The sequence below is a fragment of the Rhopalosiphum padi genome, chromosome 2, assembly GCF_020882245.1.
Source record: "Rhopalosiphum padi isolate XX-2018 chromosome 2, ASM2088224v1, whole genome shotgun sequence".
NCBI lineage: Eukaryota > Metazoa > Arthropoda > Insecta > Hemiptera > Aphididae > Rhopalosiphum > Rhopalosiphum padi.
In genome coordinates, this window is record NC_083598.1 from 42,987,139 (window position 1) to 43,010,074 (window position 22,936).

At 28.4% G+C, this 22,936-nt stretch overlaps 2 protein-coding genes across 4 annotated transcripts; one reads left to right on the forward strand and one right to left on the reverse strand.

Moving 5' to 3' along the window:
• Nucleotides 1-633: 633 nt before the first annotated feature.
• LOC132921485 (serine/threonine-protein kinase PLK1-like) lies at nt 634-6,093 on the reverse strand. 3 transcript variants are annotated; one of them, XM_060984523.1, is made up of 10 exons: nt 5,757-6,093; nt 4,973-5,202; nt 3,463-3,707; nt 3,069-3,266; nt 2,851-2,946; nt 2,497-2,798; nt 2,226-2,429; nt 1,704-1,857; nt 1,397-1,643; nt 634-1,322 (listed from the first exon to the last, which is right to left on the reverse strand). In XM_060984523.1, exons 2-10 carry the CDS (start codon nt 5,066-5,068, stop codon nt 1,134-1,136), a joined length of 1,731 nt encoding a protein of 576 aa, XP_060840506.1. In that variant the 5' UTR covers nt 5,069-5,202; nt 5,757-6,093; the 3' UTR covers nt 634-1,133. The 3 variants fall into 3 exon arrangements, with proteins under 3 accessions (XP_060840506.1, XP_060840508.1, XP_060840507.1); XM_060984525.1 differs by lacking the exon at nt 5,757-6,093 and adding an exon at nt 5,483-5,737; XM_060984524.1 differs by lacking the exon at nt 5,757-6,093 and adding an exon at nt 5,337-5,476.
• A 1,286-nt stretch (nt 6,094-7,379) lies between these two features.
• Nucleotides 7,380-10,921, forward strand: LOC132921484 (tRNA endonuclease ANKZF1-like). Its single transcript, XM_060984522.1, has 11 exons — nt 7,380-8,011; nt 8,079-8,255; nt 8,468-8,616; nt 8,684-8,795; nt 8,859-9,007; nt 9,064-9,289; nt 9,363-9,518; nt 9,800-10,157; nt 10,242-10,383; nt 10,458-10,619; nt 10,685-10,921. Exons 1-11 carry the CDS (start codon nt 7,876-7,878, stop codon nt 10,856-10,858), a joined length of 1,941 nt encoding a protein of 646 aa, XP_060840505.1. The 5' UTR covers nt 7,380-7,875; the 3' UTR covers nt 10,859-10,921.
• Nucleotides 10,922-22,936: the final 12,015 nt, after the last annotated feature.

The following is a 22,936-nucleotide window of genomic DNA, read 5'->3' on the forward strand; positions in this document are numbered from 1 at the left end:
TATCGGTCTGACCTCACTCGACATATGCCTACAAGGCTACAACCAACTGCTATCTTGGCTACACTATATAAAAGGGGAAGGTGCCCAATCATTAAACCTTACATATAGTCATTATTCTTTTTATAATAGTATAATAGACATTAGTACATTATGTTAATTCATGATGATATTGTTATGCAGATGATATTGACATATTGTCATACTGATAAATGGAATATAGAAGTAATAACAATAACGAATGGTTTAATTAAAAAATCTAAACTAATTTAGTCTAAAACAATGGAAAACTCAAACCTCATAGGTTCATAAGAAATCATAGCTTTCAGTAAGTGAGACTTAAAGCACATTCAGGTAGTTAAAATTAACCAATACAACATTCTCAATGAAATTAAGTTAAGAATGTCTGCGACAAATAAAGGATAGGTATATACGTATGAGGTAAACTAAGTCAAAATTATAGTTCTCTAGACAATTAAAAGAACGATTTTACTTTAGTTTCTTACAACCAGTTTTGATATGTGCATGCAAAATATGGTTGGTCACTAAGGGAGAAGAATATATTGTATTGTGTTTTAAACAAATATTATAAACAAATCCTAGCAGAAACAAATTTATAAATTAACCTCAACTTAATTCTTTTTCCAAATGTAATTTATTGATTTGAAATAAAAATAATATTTACAATAACAAATAAGGGAAAAATATATAAGGACTAGTCATAACTCATAAACAAAAACCTAAAACTATTTAGTACTTTTTTTTTTTTTATAGTTTATACATAAGAATAAATCATAACTTATAAAATTAATTTTCAAGACATTAATACCCTATGTGAGACTTGATTATTACAATTAATTCTAAAAAATATCTTTGATTCTATGTTGCAATATTAATATTAACTTTTGAATAATTTTTTTTTCATATCTTTTGAAAACATAGTGTTATTAAGTTTTAACAAAAACAAAATTATTGTTAAAGAAATATGAATTTAGTATTTAATAATTAGAAATTATAGTATAATACATCTTATAACAAAAATTATTTACAATCTATAGAAAGCCTTTGAAATTTAACTTATAAATTTCAAACATAAATATTACTTTAAATTTCAAAAAATATATACTTCTAAATTATTATTGGTTATCTTTCAAAATAGAAATAATTTTTTTGTGAGCATATACTAAGCACTTTTCAAATTCAGGAGTACAGCCATGTTCTGCAATTGTATTAAACCGGTATGTACGAAAAATATTTTCTTCGACAAAGGTCACAGCATTCATTAGTGGACACAATATGACTTTTGTATGATCTGTGAAGTTTATCTAATAAAAATTAAAATAAAATTTCAATATTTAATTTTTATATAGTACATGTATAAATTATCTTCATTATATACTTGTAGAGTCCCATTCGTGAGTTGCAAAATAACTGATGAAGTAGATCTATACCATTGATACAAATATGGAGTACGACTTAATTGATCTGCATCTTTAGCTAATATATCTGCTCCAGCTTTAACAAGATGATCATTCATGTACCGCCTAAAGTACATCAACAATTTCATTTTCTTTTCTAGTGTAGGAGGTGTATGATCAATAGTATAGTATTGTTCAGAGCCATTTTTTTCTATGTAGTGAACATCCCTAAAATAATATGTTTTGTAAATACATTTTAATGATATAGCAATTTAAGAAACACCTTACTTTAAATTTGCCAATAGTACAATTCGAGTAAAATCGTTAAACATGACACCCACACAGTCATCAGATAATTCATAACCAAATCCATACTTATCAGAATAGTCTACCCATTTACTAACCCAAATTAAAGGTTGAGCAACAGGATCAGTAGTTTCTTCTAAAATTAATAATTATAATTTATTAGGTTTCTGTTTTGATTTTTTTCAGTGATCATGTTGATAATCACAGTTAATTAAAAATATATTATCATGATAATACAATTTTATTATTTAAATACTTCTTAGAAAAATCAACTTTCAACTACTGTCAACTATAATTATGTACAACAATATTCCTTTTTTCGGATTAATAAAACACAATTAATTGACAAAAGATAATAGGTAACTTAAAGTTAGCTATAAAAGTATACAATTTAAAAGACAGAAGGGACTTGTATACGGCATACACCTTGCACACCTGGTAATTGCAACAGTGTTAAGTATATTAATTATTAATACATAAGAAACATAATCTAAAAAATCATACCCATATTTCTCATTCTAGTTTTAGATGATTTACTCTTTAATACATTTCTCAATTCTTTTTCAAGAGAAATCATGTATTCTTTACAATCAATTGCAGATACACCATTTCCAGGTCTGCTTGGTAAATTTAATACTAAGGGTTTAAAATCTGGGTCTTGAGGTTTTGAAGCAGTTTTAATAACAATATTTTTTGGACTATTCAGTTCTAAAATTTGATAAATTAAAATTGAAAAGTATATAAGACTTTTAAAGGCTATAAAATTAATAATTACCAATTAGTGGTCTACGATTAGAAATTGATTCTCTATATTTAATAGAATCAAAACGAGGAGCCATAGTTAGGCAAGATGGTGGCAACTTCTTAGGCATATAACCAGTTGTAAAGAAGTCAGCTTTCATTATTTCAGAAACTAAAGGACGTTTTTTAGGGTCAAATTGAAGCATTTTTTCAATAAGAGTACTGGCATTCTTATTTAAATGAGATGGTATGTTATAATCACATCGCGTAATTCGAGCATATGTTTCTTTCAAAGAGTTTGTTTCAAATGGTGGTTTTCCAACTAACAGTGTATACCTTAAATATAATCTATTGTAAATATTGAAAAATAGTATTTTAGATTACATACATAATACACCCAATAGACCATACATCCACTTCAAAACTATGACCAGTTTTTTTAAGAATCTCTGGAGCAATATAGTTTGGAGTACCACATAATGTTCTAAAAATAAATACTTTCATTACTTTTTTAAAGTACATTAATGCTACCTATACAAATTGTTTATTTAAAAAATATATAAACATATCTTTTATTTATATAAAACTAAAAATGGCTATAATTACTTTTTACGTTGTCCATCATATTCAATTTTAGCAGCTAAACCCAAATCCCCTATTTTAACCTCCATTTCATCGTTTAAGAATAAATTTCCTAATTTTAGATCCCGATGAATAATGTTTTGTTGATGTAGATATAATGTGCCTTCAAGAATTTGATACACATAGTAACGAGTTTCAGGTTCAGTAAGTATTTTCCTTCTCCTGTTATAAATTATAATGTTACTATAACAGGGATTGTAAATTCATTTTTAATACACATCTATCATAAATTTAACTAGTAATTAAACTTTCAGTTTAAACAAACAATTAAACCAAAATACTTACTCGTATACATTTTTATTAAAACTAATAAATAACTAAATAGTGTGTACAAAGTGCCAAATTTGAAATTACTCACTTATGAAGCTCCATCATAGATCTTTTTCGACAAAGTTCCAAGATAATATAAACAAAATCATTATCCTCAAAAAAACTATGAAAAGAAACAATATTTTTGTTTTTCAAAATCTTGTGAATAAATATTTCTTGAGTCATTTTATCTTTTTGATTATGTCTCAAAAGGTATTTTTTAGACACAATTTTTCCTGCAAATACCTCCTTGGTTTTCATATCAATAATTTCATAACATTTTGCAAAACCACCCTATAACATTTAATTAAGAATATTATAAATGTGTTGGGCAGTAGATATTAAAACAAAATAAAGAATGGATGTAGCAGAGATAAAAATACTATAGTAGATGTATGGATTCACTAAGGAGAATAGAATTAGAAATTAATCCATTAAGGATAGTATATGAATGGTACTAATTGTAGACATAACAAAGAAAAAAGATTGAGATGGTTTGGATGTGTTGTGAAGAGAGATGATTTGGAGGCAATGAGTTGCTATGAAAATTAATGTTAAGAAAACATGGATAACTGGAGAAATGGATAGAGAAAATGACAAAAAAAAAATAGCTTGAGAGAATAATGATGGGGTGAAGAACTGAGTCCTATGTAGGTATAGAGCAAAAATGGTAAGTACTAAGTAACTTTATATAGACATAATATAGTTAGAAGTGAAAGACAAAGAAAAATAAGATACTATATCACCAATGATAGCACTATAATATATTATACCCCCCATTTACCTTTTCTCGACCCAATAAATATTGTTTTAACATTATATTTTCTATCTAGCATGAATAATTTTTAAAATAATAATATATTATTATCTTACACATTAATACATTATAAATCAATTATAGTTAAGAAATAGTAAATACACATAAATACAAAAAATGAACATATGGCCAGTTGTACAAAAAACATCCAATATTTATTTTATTGATCCGATAATTTAATGGCTCCATAAGTTTTATCGATTTGATAAAATATTTCGATGCACAAATTATTGTTTATATTATTATATTATATTATATTTAGGAATATAAAATTATATGCAAATTTACATTTTATTCAAAAATAATAAAAAACAAATATCTCATTATTATGTTGATACTTTCATTAACTTTATTTTATTTAACCGATAAAACTTATTGGACCAAAATCAGGCCTATAAATTAATGAATTAATAGTGATTAACGGTTGATAACTTATTGATTCAATAACTCAATTTATTAAATCAATATAGTTTTGTGCAACCGGCCCATAATGTTTTAATTGTTTTTCAATCAAAACATACCTAGAAATTATTATATAAATAGGCAAGTTAGGATTAAACTTTCAAGAGATCTATGAAAGTATTACAGACATTTTAAAATAGTTCTATAAAAATCAGGAGTAACATAACTCACACACTATTATTGTCAAAAAGGCTGTATAAAAATCACACAGTGGAGTCAAAACAAAAGTGCAACACAAAGTATGTTTGATATATCGTTGATTGTTATTTGCTGTTGTTACCTTTCCTAGAAAGCTGCATTTCTGATACTTTTTGTTGTTCTTATTGTCAATAATCACGTCCGGAATTCTGACCTCGTCTTCCTTTGATTTGGACATATTAGTGATCAATAACAATTACTATATTATGCTGTGTTGTTATTGTTGAACTAGAACTGCAACTCGGAGTACGGCTATTGATGAAATCTTATTATTATGCCGTGTGCGATTTGACCATAGAAAGAACCTATAATCTACGCAAGTATAAATGCAGAATGAGAAGAATAACTATATTTGTTTTGTCACGATAGATGACACAAAAATCGAAAACGCATGATAAAACCTTTACATCACAAAATATAATAATTGTAACAAAATAGAATATTACTGTATTACAGATGTGATCCTGTATTTATTTTTGATAGGTACCAATAATAAAAATATATTATCGGAATTCTATAGAATAGAACAATGACATACACACCAACAAATTGGCAAGTTACACTTACTACTCACTCAGTAGTCAGTACTCACAGTCTCAAATCGAAATAAAATGTCAAAATTAATACAAAATGACAGTTTATAATTATCTCCAGGCGTCAGTGTCGCTTCATGCACGTTTGAAATAAGACATAACATTTTAATTGTAAAGGACTGTCAGACGTCAATTATATTGGTGCACTACTGACAAAATGATCAATGAACCCACAAATTATAATGTACGTGAAGTCAAGAAATAAATATTCGTGAATGAACCTATTCATGAGTTCGTGACTATATAGGAGTAGGATTTAGGGTTAAAACTTACAACTTTAGATGCACTTTTCAGGAGACTGTCCAAGTGGCAAGTGTCGACTGACTGACGAAATAAATACCGACATATTTGGTTAATGATCTAATGGCAAGATACGTGGCTATAGCAAATTGTACAAACTTCTGACTTCAATTAAATTGATGATACCATAGAATATGTTGTATGATGACACAAATAATTACAAAGCGGAAATATAAAATTATAAAAATAGATTCACGATTTTATTCATTTATTGTTTGTTATCAGAATCAGATTCCCTATATGAAGTACATGGGTCACGGACGTGCACGGACTAAGCTAGTAAGATATCTACCTATCTTAAGATATCTTACTCCGTACTCCGTAACGAGGTAGTCGATTTTTCTGCGATATAACCAAAAGTCTTGGAAATATTTAAATATATTTTGGATAATCGAGGTAGCAGGTAACTCTGAAACAGATTTTGTATCTATAAAAATGTAAAACAGTTATAAGAATTGTTTGTACATATTGTTTAACTGCTCATTTCAACAGTAAAAATTGTTTTTCAATGGTTCCTAAGCCATTGAGTTTGCTTATTTCTAGCTTATATTAAATAACAATTTTTTTTTTTTATTTTAAAATAAACAATCTATGCTATGCAGCACAATAAGTAAATGTGATAATAATTTACAGGTGAGATGATTAACATGAGGAGGGAGGCTATCCATTGATAGAACCCAACGTGAATTATTTTATTGTGGATTTATTTGAGTAAGTCTCTACACCATTTTCGTTTCAACCGACGTGTAGGGTTTCCAGGAAGAGTTTTGCATGAGAGTGATGAGATTTTTGGGTTTTTTTAAGAATATTTTAATTGATGGAATGAAATCAATAACAACAGTTTGTTAAATTTAATATTTTTTCCTTAAAACTATTAATTGATATGGTTTTCAAGCTCTTGTGTTATTACTTATTTATAATCTGCTTTTGATGTAATTATTAATTGTTGAACGTTAGGAAAAGTATTTTAAATAAAAGTACTTTTACATTTTTCTTTGCAAACACTCATACACTAATTGACTAACTGATGTAAATTTCGGTGTTCCTAATCATGAGTGGGTTCATTGATCACTTTAATTTGTCAACAATTGATTAATATTTGTTTGTAACATTGTAACATTATGAAAAATAATTCAATGTGCACAACATTTTTAAAAACCATTCTTCTTAATAATAAAATCTTAGAGAAGTAATTTTATTTAAAAATATTTAAGTATAAACTAGTAATAATTAGCATATTTTAAAAAATTAATTTAATTTTAATTTTAGTGTTGGCATCATCACCAAAATGGCAAAATACCAAATGACGATTTATTTTTATTGATAGGTATATTTCATTATTATTATATATTTTTTTAAATTTTATTATAATATTAATTTGTATTCAGGCTTGTTGCATTTAATGCATTTTACTTTGATACTGATGAATAATCCATACAGCAAATATGTATTATTTTTATTATTATTGATGTCTTGATGATAAGAAAAAAATTACGACAAGATGAAAAAAAAACATTAAAGATTAGAAAAAAACGAATTTTTATGCAGATTTTAATGGGGTCTAATACTTTTCTGGAATTTCTTCATTCTTGCCATTGCGAAATGGTGGTAACTCTTATCACAAGGAAATAATAAAATATTTTTTATCTCGATATTCAAATGTGATTTCCTAGTTCCTACTGCTCCCGACTCCGTAATAGCGACAATAATGTAAGTAAATGTTGTAAAACGTGATTTTCGGAAAAAAAAATGGCGAACACGACGTAGGTAATATTTTTCTTAAATCGTAATTGCCGAGGACAAATAAAACGTTATATTTTTTCTTCATGATATCATGATGATCGGGATTTTAGAGGACGTTGACGTTGACTTCATAGATCAGAGTTCAGATACTTATCAATATTCAGTAGTTGTTATCAACAAGTTCGAGCATGGCTAGCGGCTGAGTGGCCGCATGGGTTACATCTTACATTCGCGAAACGTGGACAGCGGCCAATATACGTCCGTTTCATCGTCTTTGAACCTAAAATAATTAGTACTTAGTGGGTTTTTTCTAATATTTACTATTTTGTTGAGACGACGAGTATTTAAAATGTCGACGATTTTACCCTCTGCTAGTAAAACGGTCTTAATAGGTCGTCCCGAATATCAGTCGCTCTTGGACGGAGTGCGACTCATTAGCTTGGGATTGACAAGAAAAGAAGACACAGCGGCAGTCGGGTTAAAAAGTAACATTTTAAACATCCTTAGTACCTGGATCGTGTTCAACTAATGATTGGAAAACTTGCATTTCAGATTTGGATGTTGATAAAAACTATTTGTTAGGCATGCACTGTACTACGTGTCAAATAGCATTCGAACTGTCTGAAGAACACAAAGCACACTATAAATCAGACTGGCATCGGTATAATTTAAAGCAAAAAATACGTAACAGACAAACAATTGACGAGCCAAAGTTTCTTGCTCTAGAAAGTATTAACAATTGTCCATTTTAATTACAATAATAATATAATCTACCTATCATTTTATTTCATCTTATTTTTTTATAGTCATTTATCTATATTTAAATTATTTGTTATGGGATATTAAGTAAATAGTACCATTGATTAGAAATACTAGTATTTATAATCAAAGATAGTTCTATATTATAATTTGAAATACATTGTATATTTATATTAATTTAGATAAAGCTAATGACAGCTCATCCAGTTGTGAAAGTGATGATGAGATCAATGCTTACAATTCATATTTTTCAATTGATTCAAAATTATTTTTTGAGAATAATTTTGGTAATGCTTTTTCTGTGTACAGATGTTTATTGACTAATAAAAAAGTAATAATTACTTTACAGTATCAAAACAAAAATTAAAAATAATATATTATTGGTTTCTGTTAAATAGGACATTCCAAATGAAGAGATTGTGGTTAACTCATTGAAATCTATCAGCACTAAACCCATGTGGTTTATTATTATGTTAGGCGGTGGTCGTTTTTCAGCAGCCATATTTAAAGGTATACCAGAATATTATTAACTTTACACTTAGTGATTGATTTATTAATTTTCATTTATTTAAGGAGAGGAAGTAATTGTTCATAAAACTTTTCATTCATATACTGTAAGAGCGAAACAAGGTGGTTCTCAAAGTACACAAGATCGATCAAAAGGTGGATGTAAAAGTGCTGGTGCTAGTTTACGTAGATATAATGAAGCATCTCAATTAAAAGTAAAGTATTTTTAATTTAATTAAATGTCATACATATTTAAAAAGTTTTTATTTAGCATATTCAAGAAATATTATCATCATGGTTACATCATATAAAATTATGTAACCTTATATTTTATCGAGCAATTGGTCCGAACAATCGAAATATTCTATTTGGTGGTTCAAACCCATTAATAAATAAAAACGACAGTAGACTATGTCAAATACCATTTGGAACCAAAAAGGCAACTTTTGCAGAAGTTCAAAAAGTTTATAATCAACTATCAACAGTTTTAGTATATGGTAATAATAAAGATAGAATTATGAACTAATATTTATAAAATAAGAATTCTGAATGGTATCTACTTTCTTGCAGATTCCAAAGATATTATTAATAATTCTATTAAAAATTATGTATTAAAGCTATTTAAAAAGAGAAAAAATACAGAATCTAGAACAAAAAAAATTGTTGAGAAACCCATTAAAGACATTCAAAATCCAAATGAAAATATTCGACTATCTTCAATGTCAGGTAATATATAATTTTATACTAGTTATATTATATACTATTGAAAATCTAAAATAATATAAGAAGTTAATTATTATTTTATTTGTAATTTAATCAAAAATAGTACAAATCAAAACTATTTTATGTTTGATACATTCTGAGTAAATAAATATTTCATTATATGCATAAAAAGAAAACCTTTAATAAATACATTAAAAAACATATTTAGTTTAAATTTATTAAAAAAAAAAATATTTTTTTTTTTTTGTAATGTCAATATATTTACTTTTACTTTGGGCTTTTAGATTCTAGTGAAAATGATAGTGAAAATAAAATTGTAGAATCTCCGGAAAGTAAAATATTTGAAAATAATAGTAGCATATTATCAAATGACTTGACAACTAAGAAACGCAAGAAGAGGAAGAAGAAACCCAAAACTACAATTACTGTGAAATGTGCTGAAGTTGAAGAAGTAAAAAAACTTTTATTGCAAACAATTAAAGAAAAAGATTCTGAAGCTTTAAGTAAATGCCTTTTATTGGAAGATTCAAATAGTTCGATTACAAAAGAATATCTAGAAAAAAGTTTAAATGAACCTATTGATGAATCAAATAATACTATACTTCATTTAGCTTCTACTTATTGTCTGCACAATCATATTTAGTAAAGACTATATTATTATTCAATATTTTTATTTAGTTAAATATTAATTACTATCACTATAAAATTTATTTTTTTATTTAATAGTTTACTTTTACAATATGGATCAAATCCAATTCATAAAAATAAAGACGCCAAAACACCATATGAATTAGCACCAGATAAGTCAACTAGAAAAGTGTTTAGGAAATTCATGGCTGTATTCCCTGATAAATATGACTACGATAAAGTAAATTATACACATTTTTAATATTTTCATTGTGATTTATTATTTACTGAAATATTTGATTATGTTCTATGCAGTCCCGTTTACCAGGACCATTAACAGAAGAATTACAAGAGGAATTAAAAGAAAGAAAAAAAGCTAAACAAAAACGAGCCAAAGAAAGAAAAGTGGTTGAAGAATTAAAAAAAGAAGAAGAAATTCAAAAGCAGAAATTTCTTCAATTATCAGATCGGGAGAAAGTAATATTTTATTTAAAAGAAATATATATAAGAATAAGATCATCTATTTTTTTTTTAAATTTTAGTGTGCGATAGCAGCAGAAAAACGATTGATGGCAGTTCAAGGGACATTTAAATTATTGCGATGCTTCTATTGTGGCAAAAATATAGAAGAAAAGTATCCTTTTGAATATATGGACTATAAATTTTGCAGCGTTCAATGTGTCAAAAATCATAGACAAAAAAATATTGTAAACTAAAATTGCGTTTTAATAAAAATTTTATTATAATAAATAAAGTGCTTAATTCTATGATTTCTATAATGACTGATTTGTGTTTACCAAAAATCCATAAATATATTTACTTACGTTGCAACTCCAACTAAAATATCAAATTAAAACCACTGAGAATTATGTTTATATTTGCTAGTTTATCTTTCTGTGGCCTTACAAAAAATCTATTTTGCATGAGTATAGTTATTTATTATATTCTATGAAATTTTTCCTGTAAATGTCATGTTTTTAAAAGTATTACTACTGTTAATTTATTATCGTGTTAAGAAAAAACTAATTTATTGTAAACTTTGGTGAGTGTAACAACCGCTTAGGTCTATAAATATCTGTGAATAGTGAATCATATTGGTCTCCCAGCTCATTTATTTTTCACTACTCATCTCGATCTCTTGCTTAGCTCCTAAAAATAATTGTAGAACATAAAAAAATCTGCCATTATGCTCCATGTCAGTTTTTCTACATTTACATTAACACAAGATAGAAATAACAGTATAGTTATCTTTGATATCAATAATTATTTTATTAAATGTTTTATATACTCATGTGTAGCGTATGTATGTACTTCTGTTGATGAGTTATTCTTTTGAAGTTTATATTTCGAAAAAATTAGATATTTAAATGAAGAATAACGATTTTAGTATTGTACTGATACTCAAAAATACTATCTATGAGGGTAACATTTTTCGGTTTGATCTTCGTCGCAACCACCATTCTCTTCTATCTGTCTCTGTCAAACAGTGTCAATAGCCATCTTCTTATTATTACCTACGCAAAGTGATTTTTTAAGCATGCTCACCCCATTATTATTAAATTATGCATATATTAAAATTTTGATTTTTACATAGTTTCAAGTTATTAAAAAACAACATTTTTATTAAAAAAATTATATTTTTAAATATTTTTTATCCTTATATTTTTTTAAGTTTTATACTTTTTTAAAGGACAACATAGTTTTAATTTCATATTCCTAAGCATAATAATTTTCTGAGTATTTTGATACATAACAATCGAATTTAGGGCGAGTAGTTTATGAGTAATAACTTATAAGTATTTAAAGTTTAGATGCGCGGAGTGGAGTGGTACGGGGTTACCCCGCAAAATGTTTGTCCAATACTCCGCTTGTCTAAAATTTAAATATATATAACTCTGATAATTAATTTAGTTGGTATATTGGGGGAGGGGGGGTCATAAGTAAAAAATGTCCAGTAATTTTCTAAAGCGTCAGAAAAAATCTAAAAAATAACGGAAAAACGGGAATTTTTATACATAACCAGTTTTTGACAAAATTGATTTTTTTATTTTGCTGTAACTCAAAAACAAATCATTGTAAATACTTGAAATTTTCATCAAATGTTTATATTAGCGTTATCTGTTTACTATTTAATTTTTTAAGCTATTTATTGACAATTGCAATATTCAATATTTCTAAGTTTTATTTTTTGAAATGCCTATAAAAATAATTTGGCACACCAAAAAATATTTAAAATTTAATACAAGATTTATTATAAGTTGTGCTTATCGTAGTAAAAAAAAAAAAAAAATCAAAAGTCGTTAGTCACAATTTTTGTTTATAAGCATCTAATCAAATGTTTACGAAATATATCAAAATTGGGAAAACTTGCAAGGAAAAAAAAGTTGAAAATTCATAACATTTTTGTGATTAACCTAAGGTTAAAAAACCCAATACAAGGTTCTCTATAAATTTTTCTTCAAATAACTATAAAAAAATTCAAACATCAATATAGAAACATTTTTATGAGCGTATATGAAATTAAATTTTTTACGGAATCGTGTAAAATAACGATATGTTACAATTGAAATATCCTACTAATTATTCTAGATTGACAAATCATCTCCGTTCAAAATCGTTTTTTGTACCTATTCAATGATACCTGTCGTTGTATTCAAATTTAACACATCCTTTAGTGACCTACTCTCCATCTCTACTATACAGCAGAGCGATACCCACTTATCCACCCTTTTTTTCATTTAAATTAATTCATAATAATTAAAATAAAATAACATTCATATTCCATCCGCAAATATTTCATAAAAACAGCCGAAAAGCATATTTTAACACTGGTGCTTTAGTATAAGATATATAGTTATCTTTTCTTTGGAATAAAACCATCAAGCACTCTCACATATTATTTATCATTGATTTATTCGTTTTATTATTACTGATTTCAAAATTGTTCAAATTTCCTTAAAACACTTCCTAGTTCACGTATATAATAAATTCAATATATTAACATCGTACAATACAAATTCTATTGAAGAAGCAACACAAGTAAAAAAGTATAGTATTATCATTAATGGAATCCCCCTACTTAAACAAATACAGTAGTAGAATGTAAGAAATATAAATATCACTAGTGAGCATACCTCCATTCCAATCACTATAGATCTTCTTCTTTTTTTAATTTTTAATTTTTATATTTGTATTTCTTATTCGGTATATTCCTAGTACATATATTAAATAACTTATATTTTTTGTTTGTATAATTATTAATGGTTTTCATTAGAGAGTAAAAAAAAATATCCATCACAGTTTTCTTTAGTTTCTAAGTTTACTACTCGAAATAGATACTAGAAAATAGACTGTTCAAAATTCCACAATACATTTGATAGTTTAATTTCATGGATTTGCTAAAACATTCCCTGAATTCCCTTTAATTTATCAACACTGATAATACTTTGTAAAATGTAAATATGATTTTAAAATAATAAGCAGAGCATCAAATGACGTAACGCCCAAATTATGAAAAGGCATATCATACAAAATTATAATTAAATAATTAAAATGTTAATAATTTATTATGTATAAATCTATGTGTACAAAATCCAGATAATGCTCTAAAAATATTTCGCTTCGTATATTCATAATTCAAATTAAATATTATGAATAAATAGCTATTTTAAAAAATAAAAAAAAAAAAATAATCAAAATTACATTATAATATTTATAAAAATATCAATGATTATAATCTGTAGGTATACTGCAGTTCTTGCGACAATACAGTAGAATCAGTGGCCAGTGCAGTTCAGCGGTGTTACTAAAATGCATATCCTGAGCGCCGCGAGGAAATAACAATGCACCGCCCGTTTTCTGAACGGTTTTACTAGTAGAATTGGTGTAGGTACACACAAATATAAATACCGATATTCATAGTTTAAATATGCAACTTAATCTAAATTTTAGCTTAGAATATATTCTGTTCTATTATTATTTTATTATTTTTTGTTTCAGCATGAGCTGCTATAATAAGGAATTTTGTATTACATTTTTAATTCTTGGCCATAAAAATTTTACATTGTATACATTATTAACAGTAAAAAAATTTGAAAATTTTGTGATTTTTACAAAAATGTCAGTTTTTAAAAGTAGAACAATAAATTATATCAGTGTAAATATTTTTTTCACCTACAAGAACAATTTTAGGTTGGATCTTGAATTAAATTGTCAAGCTTTTTAACCAAAATAAATAATTGGTATCTATCGAAATGTATAGAAATAAAATTAAAAAATAAACTATATATAAATATTATATATGATCGAATGTCTATAAATAACTTACAAATTTTTCAAATATTTTTTAATTTTTCGAGTATCTACGATTATTCGTTTTTTAATTAAAACGAAACATCAAAAATCGTTTGAGGAGAAATAAAGTTATATTATACGCGTGAATAATATGCTAACACACGTCAATGTAAAATCAATATACATAGCTTTACTCGGAATCTAAACTATGTATTTGTTTGGTTATTTATATATCAAACTTAAATTTATACGCTTTTGGACGTATCGTAACGGACTCACCAACAATGCCACCGCAATAAGTTGAGTACTTTTATAGAAGAAACTTTTATCTAGATTCTTATATTGCATAATTTGGGTTTCTTAATTTCTTAGGATAGTAGTACCTAATTACCATTGCGTAAGACTCTGGCATCATGTACTGGCCAGTTTGAATATAGAATTATATAGCATTGTAAAATTGCATAGTCGGTCTACAAACTGCTGTACACGTAATAAAATGGTTGTCATGTCTACCAACAAACACTGCAGGTTCATTTACCAATAATGGTTCATGAATTTTAATTAAAGTTTCATCAATACAACCTAGGACTAAAGGAATTGAAGCTTTAAGCTATACCATGGAAACGTTGAACATCAGTTATTATCATATTATTAGGCCATCGTCGTATCAATTGTGCAAAAAGTACCTCATTTATAGCTTTTTTTCACACTTCTTATTACACGACAAACAGTAGCTTTTAATACACTAGGTATGTCACCGATAGCTTGATACCGAGTACCACTTTCCAAAAAATGCAAGCATAATTAAATATTAATGTATTTGATGAATAAGGATAATGCATGATTTCTGTTTGTATGATTAATTATATATACGACTGACAATATGCTCCAACTTCATATAATAATAATTCTTAAAATGTTTAAGAATAAATATAAAATTATATTAATAACAATTGTCACTAAGAAAAATATACTTCGGGGACGAGTCAAATTGTTATTATATTTTCAATATATTGTACAAGTTATGATTGCTTATGAAAAAAAACAAGTTTTTTAGTAATAATTTCCAGGTTTTTTTTAACTTGTCACTTATCACTTATTGTCATGTGTCAACTTGTTTATTATATGAAACACAAATTTAGCAAAATAATAAAATTTATAAGTTTACCAATATCGCGCGAGCAGCCGTACCTAACGCATGCCTCTCTGTCGCTCCGTTAAATACCGTTGAGATCTTGATCATAGACGTTCAAAATTTTTTTTCCAAATTTATATATGTTATATTATATTATGTAGCATTATACATACATATATATACATATATACATATACATAATACAAATGTAATATATTACTATATTATATTAGTAATTCTGTTTATAAGTGAATCAAGTTCGTTCATAAATTTCCAGTGTCTTAATTACCGTACAGCCGTCGCGTTATCGCGAACGCCGCACAGCCGCCGTTATCGCGTACGTCGCGTAGCGGTGCGTGACCTTTGTCTCCGTGACAAACATGCCATTATCGCCGAATGCAAAAACTAAAACTAATATTAAAAATAAAAATATTAATAATAATAATACAAATAATAAAACCATTATACAGGATGCTCGCCTAAACATATCGACAAATAATCCCAACGTGAGCCATTCACCCACACAAAATAATTTAAATAGCCCAAATAATGATGGCTGGACACAACAAGCCGAGAAAAGAAACCGCTCAAGTTCTTCAGAACCAAGCTCTCCAACCCAAAATACCAACAGACACAAAAAGCTATTTATTTCTAGAAATCGATTTGATGTTCTATCGCAAACTGAAGCAATCGAAGTTGACACAATAACACCAAACCCAGATCCTGATGTAAGCAACCCTGAAGCGCACACTTCACAGGTAAAAAGTACAAATCTACCCCCTCCTACAATAGTAAAAGGAATTAAAGACTTTGTAAGTCTACGCTCGGAACTCATAGACCTTGTGGGTCCTGAAAACTTCACATTTAAGTCGAACATTAACAACCTCAAAATCCTAACAAAAAACCCAGAAACCTACCGAGCAATCATCCGTTTCTTACAAGGTGCAGAAGCCGAATTCCACACCTATCAAATGCAAGAAAACAAAGCCTATCGGATAGTCATAAGAAACCTTCACCCAACAACCAACACAGCAGAAATTAGAACAGCCTTAGAAGAAATCGGTTTTCAAGTACGCCAAATCACAAATGTCCTACATAAAACAACAAAATTAAATCTTCCAATATTCTTTGTTGATCTCGAACCTTCAGAGTTAAATAAAGACATCTTCCATATAAACCACATATTTCATACTAAGGTAAAAATAGAAGAACCATATAAAAGACGTGACCTAGTACAATGTCTGAATTGCCAGGAATACGGTCATACAAAAACGTACTGTGCACATACACCAAGATGCGTTCGGTGTGCTGAACATCACATCACCTCAGCATGTATAAAGCCTCGAAATCTACCCGCAAAATGCGCGCTATGTCAGGGTGAACACCCTGCAAACTATAAAGGATGCCAAATTCACAAGGAGCTTCAAAAACGTCGCAACCCAAACTCACGAACCATCCAATCAACTTCAATCAACAACCAGTCCAATCCAAAAACCACAGTGAAGACTTCTTCGACTGAATCCAATCCCTCGCCCTCTCAAAATAGAACTTATGCAAATGTAACCTCGAATCAGGAACCTCCAAAATCTAACAACAGTAATCAATTAGACACAGGTACCTTATTATCTAAATTTATCAGTGACTTCCAAGCTATCATAAATCCATTGCTCTCCCTTCTTACAACAGTCCTTGCCAAACTTGCAGCCCAAAATGACAAATAATACCCAAACCTCAAAATCATTGCTCATACTCCTTTGGAATGCCAATGGCATTCATAATCATATAGCCGAACTCTCACTTGTACTTCATGAAAAACGTATAGATATCGCTCTAATATCTGAAACACATCTCACTAACAGAACAAAAATACACATACCCGACTACACAATACTGAGATCAAACCACCCAGACGGTACCGCACACGAGGGAGCGGCGATAATCATTAGATCTACAATTCTCTTTCATAATGTCTCACAAATTAGCGAACCCCACGTACAATCTTTCACCATCCAAATTACTCTAGACCATTCTCCTATCTCCATCTCGGCAGCATATTGTCCCCCTAACCAAATCATTTCCACAATACTATTTGAGCAATTTTTCAACTCTCTTGGAAATTACTTTATTGTTGGGGGCAACCTCAATGCCAAACACACCCAATGGGGATGTCACTCAAACTCACCAAGAGGTAACTCTCTTAGAAAAGTTATTACTACCAAAAACTATATAATCATTTCACCCCAAGACCTCACATATTGGCCAACATCACCCCGAAAGCGACCAGATATCCTTGACATATTCGTATCTAAAATATACCGAACCGATTTAACACCATCATAGATAATCTAACGAATCCTCACTCAGACCAATCGCCAGTACTTCTCACCCTTGACACCTCTCCTCAAAAAAGACTAATGAATCCATCATTAATCAATGGAATAATTAACTGGGAAAAATTCCAATCAATACTTACAAATGACATTAACCTGAACGTTAGTTTAAAATCTCCAAGTCAACTTGAGGAATCAGTACAATATCTAACATCAACAATACAAAATGCAGCATGGTCCTCTTGTAAACCAAAAATAATTGATAATTACAATCAAAGTAATCTCTCTTTGCCTACCTATTTAAGATCTCTTATTGTCCAAAAACGTCGTGCCAGAGCAACCTGGCAGAGAACAAAGTATCCCACCGATAAAACTAATTACAATCACCTATGCACATTACTCAAACGACAAATGGTGAAACAACGTTCAGAAGACTTCGCCAAACAAACTAGCCTCTTAACCGAAAAAGATGGCTCTCTGTGGAAAACCACTAAAAAAATCTTAAAAATCAAAACAATGTCATTTCCAATCAAAAAAATAGATGGCAGTCTCGCTATAAACGATATAGAGAAAGCAGAAGTGCACAGACATCACCTCTCCCAAGTCTTTAACCCAAACGATTCCACCATTCCTTCCATAGAAAATAAAGTACGCAATTTTCTAGATAGCCCACTCCCAATGACACTTCCACCCAAACCATTCACTCCAAATCGGATAAAATCATTCATAAAAAAATTTCCACTAGGTAAATCACCTGGTCACGATTTGATAACAGCCGAAATAGCCCGCAGACTTCCAAATAAAGCTATAGTACAACATCACTCATATTTTTAACGCAATACTCCGACTCTCATATTTCCCGATTCAATGGAAACTTGCCACAATTATTCTCTTTCCTAAACCAAATAAACCAATAGATAACCCCTCCTCATATAGGCCAACTAGTTTGCTACCTTTCTTTGCAAAACTTTTAGAAAAACTCATATTAAACAGAATCTACCCAATCATCAAAGAAAAGAAACTAATTCCAGACACGCAATTTGGATTTAGAGAACATCATTCAACCATCCATCAAATACACCGACTAGCCGATACTATTGCCTATTCTCTGGAAAAAAAACTGTACACTTCTGCAGTATTTCTTGATGTTGCACAGGCCTTCGACAAGGTCTGGCATCCCGATCTTCTTTATAAACTAAAATCGTTCCTACTCCCATCATATTACCTTTTTTTTAAATCATACCTCAACGAACGTTACTTCTTTGTCAGGTCAGGAACCGAATACTCCAGTATATCCCCAATAAAAGCTGGTGTTCCTCAAGTCGCTGTTGTATCTCCAACTCTTTTTAATTTATACTCTGCAGACCAACCCACCAATCCGAATACTCAAATAGCCGAATATGCCGACGACAAAGCAATATATGCCACCCACACCGATCCTGACATGGTTTCAACTACCCTCCAAAGACACCTGAATGACCTATCACACTGGTACTCCATCTGGCGCGTCAAAATTAATGAAAACAAATCTGTACACACCACCTTTGCTCTTCGCCACAGACAACCTCCTCCGGTACATATAAACGGCAAACCAATATCAAACTCCGACACAGCCAAATATCTAGGTCTAACCTTCGACAAACGTCTAACATGGGCTAAACATATACTCACAACAAAATTAAAATTAAATCAACGACTCTACTCTCTCAAACCTATTCTATTCACTGTTCACGCAGAAAGTACTTGAGAGATTAGACTATTGTTTCCCATATATGGATGATGTACTACTAGCTTCTAAAAGTAAACTAGAATATGAAGAACACCACAGAACAGTGTTTAAGCACCTTGACAAATTTGGTTTATAATTAAATGTAAAAAAAAGTATTTTTGGAGTTGAACAAATAGACTTGCAAAAAAAAAAAAAAAATCATGTCAAAAAATCACTCGAAAGACCGTTTGATGGGCCATTCTAAGTCTTGGACTGAACAGATCAACTATGACATTAACAATTAGGCAAAGAGAGAGGAAAGTTCCGATTGGTAGGGTGAAACCAGCCTACATTGAAGCACCAGCCCAACAGCTACTTAACCACGACCATATGTTACAAACATTACCCATCTAGCAGCGACTAAACCAAAACCAACTTCTCCGGGAGGATCGGAAAGAAAGTTAATGCACCGACCGACTACAAACTACCAGAAGTGGCCGACCAGTACTGCCACAGAGATTCAGAAACTGGCTCTCACTAATGAGAGAGGGTGCAGATAGTCACACTGATGTTATTGTATTATTGTTATTTATTTAACTCTTACGTTATTAGGTTATGTTTATTAATTAAGTTTTAATAAAATTATAATATACGTCTCACAAAGTGATTGTGAAAACGTGTGTTCTGTACAAACGTATTAGCAAGAAGTTTTAAAATAAAACAAATATAAAAGTTAAATTCCACTTGTAGAGTATTTGTAATACTTATTATATTCCTTTACAACTAGTTAAACTAATTAAAAGATCCATGGATAATCGTAAAAAAATATTATCTAGATAAAAATGAGATAATAACATATTTATATAGAAATATATAGTTAACTAATATTTTTTTTACTTTAATCAGTTTAACCTAACCTTTAGGTTATTGAGTTATTTATTGACATTATAATTTTTCAATTTATTTCAAATAATTTTGATAGAAATGTTTATCAAAATGTTAGTCAAAATAGTTGAAAATTTAATTCAATATTCCATAAAAATTGTTATTAAAAGTATATAAAAATATTTAGTTGAAAACACACCTAAATAGTCAGAAATATATTATACACACAATTAAATTACGTACCATTAAGAATTTGAACTAAAAAATAAAATTGATAAATTGTTACTTATTTTAATGTGATATAATTGTTATCTGATATTAGCGTATCGAGTATAAAATAAAAATAAAGTTTATATATTTATACACACACGCATTTAAATTTGTCTTTTATAAATTTATTTTAAATCAAAAGAAAAATAATATATGCTTAAAATATTGATAATATTTGTCTCTTCTCAAACAAGTGTACGTATGCTTCAAAAATCCAAGGAGCAATTTTGTTTTTTTATAGTTATACTTCGTACCCGTAAAATGAACCAAGAATAAAGGTTAAAAATTCCATAGAAGAACCGTAAATTATATATGTTTGCAATGTCAATCAAATACCATGTTAAGTACCGTTTAGAAATGTCTCAACGGTTGGTTTCAAGAACCAAATATAAACTATGTTTTGCATCACAAATTATTAATTATAAATAGACTATTTTTGAATTTTAATTGCTACTTGTATAGAGTCAAACTATTTTTTATGTGAATATATCAACCGAGTATAATGCAATAATTATATAATCGTACCCAATGTCTTATTGAACAGTTTTATACATATGGTTCTCAGTAGGTAAGTGAAAATTTAAAAGAATAATCATTATAAAAGTTATGAGACACACATTTCATACATTGAGTTATAACGTTCCATACATCAAATTAAATATACTTTACTATATAAAATGCACTTACAGTAAAATTCTGGAATAAAATGATAAATATACTAATTAATAATTAGTATTAAACTCTATAATACTATCTCACAATATTATTAGAATATCGATTATCTAACATATTATAGTCTTTATTTAAATTTAGCAAAATGTAGACTAACCTAAACTAATCTAACCAACCTACAGTAGAGCATTTTTGTTTTCTTTACCTCCTCGTTGAACACCAGAAAGGATGTCAGGAAAACAAGATCTTATTCCATAAACTCTTTACTTTTTACCTTCTATTAGATAAGTAATTATAAAAACATGATATTAATGGCTCATTAAAACCTTCGTGTCATAAGTCGTTAAGTAAAACTTTTTGACTCACCCTAACAAAGGTTAATATATAAAATAAAAACCTAGGTTTTGAGTCAAGACCTTGAAACTCGTAGACTTTACAACCATAATTTTAAGAAAACCGATCATATTGCATTTTGTACATATTTTTAAATCTATTGGAATGGATTCAGGGCTAAAAAAAAAATTAAATAAAAAACACAGTTTTGCACAAGGCATTTAAAATATTATAAGATTCTTTTGGACATATCAAATTGTTTCATTACATAATTGTAGTTATAAAACATATATTTGGACGCGAAATAGCTTGATGTTAAATAACTAATAATCATAGATCTTAAACATCTATACTGTTCTGTTAAACAAATATTTGTATTATTTGCTCATATTGATATTTAATATTTATATAATACGCTCGTGTCCATATATTAAATAAATATATAAAAGTGTGATGTGCAACATGCCTTCAAAATTGGGAAATTTTTATTCAACTAGCAATGCGCATTCGAAATATTTTACCGTTGTTACTTTTATTTAACGATGTACAAATGTTAAACTCCAACACTGATAAACTACAATGTATAGAATAACTTTATTATAACTGCGAACCATTCGTATTAATCATATAGTTACAGCTTTCCTATCTTCACTAAGCATTATAACCAACATAACAGAGGGATAAATAATGATTTTGGTTCTCATAGAATCTTCTGAACGTCAAATAAACTAAAATTACATGAGAAGTATACCCGATGTTACGATTTTATATATATGTTACCAGTTATATTGACTGAGAGATTTTTATACACTACCATATTCATAAGTTTAAAATCAAAGCTACAAACTTAATTTTAATTGTCTATTAGAAAATAAGACTCTTTACGTACCTCTCATAACTTTAATAATATGAAAAAAAAATAATAATTTCATTATTATAAAATATTTAAAATTACCTTACTACAGGATAAATGATTTAATATTATTGTAAAAGAATCGAGATCTATTGTTATTAACATAATTTGCAGGAGAACTACTTAAACTTCAAACTATAATACCTTTTTTTAGAGTAGGTAAATAAAAAAATATCATAAACTACTTTGTTGTTAAATTATTTTTTTTCAATTGGTTAGAAATTGTTTAATCTTTACAATTTGATATTACAACGT